The sequence below is a fragment of the Artemia franciscana genome, chromosome 7 (genome assembly GCF_032884065.1).
Source record: "Artemia franciscana chromosome 7, ASM3288406v1, whole genome shotgun sequence".
NCBI classification, from domain to species: Eukaryota; Metazoa; Arthropoda; class Branchiopoda; order Anostraca; family Artemiidae; genus Artemia; species Artemia franciscana.
This window is the reverse complement of record NC_088869.1, coordinates 15421634-15427657: the sequence shown is the minus strand read 5'-3', so window position 1 is coordinate 15427657 and position 6024 is coordinate 15421634. Positions and strand designations below refer to the sequence as shown.

The window sequence follows — 6024 nt, the reverse complement described above, 5'->3', positions numbered from 1 at the left end:
AGTGGGCTTGACCTTAGCTTGTTTTTACGGGAAACAGAGACTGAAGCAGGCTGTAGCAACGCACCACAGGGTTGAGGCGGAGAATTTACGCCGTGGTATCTGAAATTTCTTTTATGAACACTAATTTCCTTTAACAGTACTCGTTTCTATTTACATTTTAATGTAAATAGAAAACATTTATGTAAGCATTTTAATGTTTAATTGTAATCTATTTATATTTTAATCTATCATTTTAGTTATCATTTATCATTTTAATCTAGAACAATAATATTGTTCTAAGTTTTTTCCACAGGATGACTGGTTCAGAGTTTTCAAGTCAGAGCCCTGGACAATGAAGCAAAGTATGAAAGCTAATTGAACAAGTCGCCTTTAGAGACCGTAAAAGAACAAGGCCCCTGCTTACTTGGTCGAAATTGGTTAACTGAAATTCATAACTTAGATAAAGTCAGCTGTATTTTGCAGGCCATTGGTTGTAGTTACATTTGGCTAAGTTAATATAGGGCCAATATAAAATATCTTTGAATTTCTTTCATGGGTGATAGTATAAATGTGGAGAAAAAGCCAAAAAAAATCAAAAGAATTTATTTAATAAAGATACAATACTAGTAACTTAGTTGCAGCAAGTAAAATAAACTTGATAAATTTGTTCACACTGAAGAAGCTTAAAAAGAGGCAGGTTTAATAATACAAATTATTTACAGGAACTCGTCACACCAGTCAGATAAGCATTGGGCACAATCACCGGACTGCTTGGAATTGGCACCTATTGTGTGCTTCAACCAGTCAGAAAACAACTCTTTGTCTTTTTTCAAGACAAGAAATTGACCAAGGACAATGAAAGCCTGAAAATAAAATATCAAACCTCAAACAATGAATTCTAATGAGAATTTAGCAATAAAATGAACCAAAGGCAATTGAATTGAGATACATTGGATTAAGGAGCGCCAATTTACGAAAATGTTTGAAAGAAGGGGGTTCAACTTTAATTTTCAAAGTTTAGGATATGGGGGCTATTTTGTTGTTGCTTTTTTTCAACAAATACAAAATAAGGTATTCTTCAATGATTATACCAAAGCAAGGTATTTTTACAAATATGGAGGGGGAGAACTCCCCCCCTAACTGGAGCTCCAGATTGGAACTTTAACGTCACGTTATTTAAACTGCACTGCCTACTTTAAGCTATATTTTTTTATGATCAGAAAACACTGATATATCAATTTGTGATGATGAATTTCAGGCAAGAACTTATAACAATACAAAAAATATATTCAACTTGAATAGCTTCACTCTTCACAACTCAGGTCACGAATTAACTGAAAACTATTGAGCCTTGTTAACAACCCTTTGGACTCCAGACTCTTTCATGGACTGAATTTTGGTATAAAGTAATGGTTTTCTTATCAACTTGAAAAGCCTCTTTTTTTCAAGAGAGAGAAAAAAAACATCAGTTCTAAAGTCTTACATGAGAAGTACGCAAAGATGAGTAAGGAAAATGCATAATTGGTTTAAAGATCAGAAATTGAACCCCATTGAAAAAAATAGGAGTTTAAATATCAAGTAGAGAACTGAAGAGGATCCTCTGATTTACTTCACTTTCACTGAAATTTGTTACATACTAATCAAATTATTTTGCAGTTAATATCCATTAGAAAAACAACCACAAAATTCTGAGAACAAAAAAAAAAAAAAAAAAAAAAAGACAATACCAGTCTAATATATTTCGATTTCTACGTTATTAGATTTCGTTTATCCATTTCTTCTGGATAAGCCCAATTTTACAAAGCCTCATTAGAAATCAAAATTTCTTTTAAGCTACCATAAATAAAAATATGGAAAATTGTTTTTTTTTTGCTTTGTTCCCTTCTTAAAAATATGACAGAGATTATTATTATGAGACAGATAAAATTTTGAGGATGTTACCATGAATTTTCAAAATTCTTGAATGTTGACTTTCACTGGTGAATGTCTGAAATACATTTTTTTATTTAATAATTCTGAGACCACACTAGCTAATCCTGATAAAACAAAAAATTGCAAAGAAGAGAGAAACGAGGACAATAATAGCCAATGAAAAACAGAAAAAAAAAAAAATGCAAACATTTTGGCTGAAACCTCTGCTCAACTGTTTTCAGTGCAGAATAAAAAAAAAAAAAATATAGATAGAAGTCCAAAGGACAATATAAAAAACAAAGCTCAAAACAAACAATGTAACTAAAATAAAGACCCTTTCAGAGCAAAAATAAAAGCATAACTGAATAAAAAAGTACAATACAGAATGGCATTTCACAGTTTCATTTTATGAAAATGTGTAGACTCACCAGGTAGGGTAGGTATCAGAGATTCTGTTAGGTTGCAAAATATAATTTTAAGGGTGGATTTAAAATTGATCAGAATTAATAAGCTCTTTATAAATAGGGCTTAGAAAAGATTCTCCAGTGTCTCTACTGAGGACAGCCTTTAGGTGAATTTGCTTTTTTATTTCAACTACCTCCCTGAAAACTTGTACAAGATCTTTAACAGGGGCAATAATGGAGATGATATCAATTCTCCCTCAAAAATTGGAAAATAATGGTATGATTGAAAAGTTTTTTTTTTCAATTTTAACCCCCACCCCCTCATCCTACCAAAGGAAAACTATCCAATTTCAAACCTCTAAAGATGGATCTATTGGCATTTATGCTTCTCCTGAAGGGTATATAATTGATTTTTTCAGCACTATAACTACAAAACTAAAAAGAAAATTTCAGAGAATTGACTCCACTATTGTTTTTCTTCTTTTTGTGGCAAGTGTATTTTGAAAGCATATATATATATATATATATATATATATATATATATATATATATATATATACACCTTTTTTCTTCATCTTGTTTTATTCTAGACTATTTATTTACTTGGGAATAAAACCTTAGAGATCAGTATAGCCTATTTGTTGGTATCATTTATACTCAAAAATGAAATTCAATCTTTATTCACAGTAAGACCCTCTAACTATAAGAGCATTGACAAGGAGTAGATATCCACAGAATTTGTATCAACAGAATAACCTGGTTTGAGAAAATTTTCAAAATGCTGAGGTTGTGTGGTTGGTCAAAATTAGCAATGTCATGATGCTGTTATGTGACTAAGCTTCCAGTCATTTTGGATGACAAACTGTAAATGGCTAAAAACATGGCAACAAAAAACATCACCTGACTACAAAGGGGTATCTACCACCTAACGACAAAGATTACAGGAAGCCAGATTCATAAAAAGAAAGATTGTAATAAAAAATGTTTTTCTTTTAATATTACCTTATCATATCCTTTGCTCTCAAGTTTTTTACCAAGAACTTCACCAATACCTGCAAGATCAGTAACAGGTTTTTCACCCATTGGTTCAGCTATAAAATTCTTGTGCTTCTGAGAGGTAGTAGACATCTTGAAATAACCTACGAGATAAATTACAGACTATACCTCTTAAAAGGCTTGATTTAGCAAACATAATATACAATCAAAATCCTAGAGGCAGAGGGAGTAGAATAGCCTACCACAAGATCCACCCTCCCAACAGATAGGAATGCAGAACATAAAAGTCAGAATATAGGTTACAAATGTCCTAACAAAACACTGGAAAGTCTAGTCTGAAATTGTTCCATATTTTTTAAAGTCTTTTGAGCTGATCCTGGAGGAAATTTTTACTTAGCATACAGGCAAGTACAACATGATGAAGTTTATCTATAATTATTTCAGCCTGCAAAAATTGCATTTTCTAAAGCTATTGTATCAAAAACCCAATTTTGTAAAATGTATTTTAACAGACCTAACTCATATCAATAAAGCTCTGAAGTAGCTATAGCTAAAAGTTTTATATGTCTGCAAGTGCAACAAACTATGTTCCTACTAATACAAAATTACCTTATTTTGCATTTAGAGCAAAATAAGTTAAAATACTGGATCTGTTCAGCTTAGTTGTTGAAATGGCATCTATTTTTGCACTTTAATGGAATGTGGTTAATCCAAACTTCTTAACCCTTTATGGTGCATTTAATGGTAACAGCTATTTTTTGTCTCTTTTTGAATTACAAGAATAATATAGGATAAATTAATGCATACCTTCTGGGTTTTGATAATATACTAGGTTATTTAATTAATTTTAATAAACTATTACCTAGATGAGGTCTTTAAAATTCATGTACTTTAAGCATTTCAAAAGCTGAAGAATAGAAACAAAATTCAATTGATGAAAAAGCAGCATAGCAAGGGCCTGTTTTATACTTCTTTCTATCACCCTATAGCTGCTCCTTATAATTACTAGTCTCCTGTAGTTTTAGTTTCTTGTAATCAAGGGCTTGAGTATCTTTTACTGCTTATCTTTCACTCAAAGCTTCATTTTCTTCCTTTATTCAGCTCAACTTACTTATTTTAAGTGGATCATTGACAAATTTTATGAAAATAATAAGGCACAGCATTATTTCCTTGACCAAACTATTCTCTATTTAATTATAACAAGGATTTTATCAGAAATTTTAGCAATGAACTTATAAAACAAAAAATATTGCCTTGAATTAAAAATACTGTGCAGTTTGAACAAACCACATATTTTAGACAGATAGCAACTTTAATGAGTACCCTTTTAATCAATATTGTAGTGTTCTATCATGCATGACATTGTAAACATGAACCTGTTTTAGAAAGAAATGTTTCTTATTGGTTTCTCTGGTCAATGTTGGTATTACCTGAACAATTGTTTTGGGTCATGAAACTATTGTTAACAGATGCATTTTGACTTTTTAAACATCTTTTCTCTCTTGCAAAATTACTGCAAATTCACCATTATGGAGTTATTATATATTTGCACAACAGGGGGGGGGGGGGCATAGCATATATTAAATACAGCAATGGTTAGTTTACATATTTGATATAGGCCTATGCTATGTTTTACTCCCACCTCCTAATGTGCAAATACATAGCCCAAATTTGTTTCTAAACTATTACAGATTTGTGATTTCAAAGATCCAATCAACAAAAACAGAAATGATTGCAATTCTATAGGCCTATGTGTAAATACAGGAATATTTGGACTGGAATAACTCCATAACAGTGAGTTTATGGTAGTTTTGCCAGAGAGAAAAGATGTTCCAAAAGTCAAAATGCATCTGGGCCTATTAACAATAGGTTCATGACCTAAAACAATTGTTCAGGTAGCCTAATACCAACATTGACCATTTCTTCCACCTCTTGAGTTCTGTTTTGTATGTTCAGTTGACCCTGAAAGTTTTCTTTTTGTTCTAGCATGCTTAGCTAAAGGCTAAGCCATTAGAATAGTCTAACAGTATGTTACAGGACACAAATTAGATAGGATAAAGAAATAAGCAATAGAATTCTATTCATTGCCATTTCCAAATACAATGAGTAGCCTAATATATCATTTCAATTTGAATTTGGAAGCAATAAGGTCTAATACCAGGCATGCACAATTGCACCTGAGCCCTCTCCCCTCAGTCATGCTAAATATAGGCTAGCTCTAAGGTAATAAGCTACAAAAGTTTGATGATTCTGTAGATTTTTTCAATTTATTTTGCTTATATTTTTTAAAGTATTTTTAATTTAGTTAAATAGAGCCAATCTTTTATAGGCTTGTGATAAGACAAAAAAATACAGCAAATTGAGGACAAAGTCTAAAGGGGTATCTATTGTTACCAGTTGATTCCTACCCTACAATAAAACATTAAAAAGTTTAGCTGGTTCTGAAAACAGTCAAGAGTAAATAAATCATACTCAGAAAACAGAGCCAAGTACACAATAGGCTTAAAAAAAAGACGGATATAGTTTTGAAATTCAAATATTTTGCTACAGCCTCAACTTCCGAAAAACTTGAAGATGAATATAATTGGGTAGGCCAATCTTTTGCAGTAAATAGAATGATAGTACAGGATATTACCAGCTTAATTATATTACCTTTATAATTTCAATTTATATGAGTATTCTAAAATTAAACATTTTCACTCTTTGACTTTCTAAGGGTAAGAGGGATTAGTTT

General features: G+C 31.3%; 1 protein-coding gene across 1 annotated transcript; it reads right to left on the bottom strand.

The window, feature by feature from the left end:
* Nucleotides 1-566: 566 nt before the first annotated feature.
* Nucleotides 567-5887, bottom strand: LOC136028888 (barrier-to-autointegration factor-like). Its single transcript, XM_065706844.1, has 3 exons — nucleotides 5763-5887; nucleotides 3297-3433; nucleotides 567-842 (listed from the first exon to the last, which is right to left on the bottom strand). Exons 2-3 carry the CDS (start codon nucleotides 3420-3422, stop codon nucleotides 696-698), a joined length of 273 nt encoding a protein of 90 aa, XP_065562916.1. The 5' UTR covers nucleotides 3423-3433; nucleotides 5763-5887; the 3' UTR covers nucleotides 567-695.
* Between the last annotated feature and the right edge of the window lie 137 nt (nucleotides 5888-6024).

Bases quoted from the DNA above. Each gene is read 5' to 3' on its own strand.
- LOC136028888 (XM_065706844.1), bottom strand. From the start codon at position 3,422: ATGTCTACTACCTCTCAGAAGCACAAGAATTTTATAGCTGAACCAATG. The intron at 843-3,296 runs GTAATATTAAAA...TTTTATTTTCAG, and splicing joins AGAGCAAAGGATATGATAAG to GCTTTCATTGTCCTTGGTCA.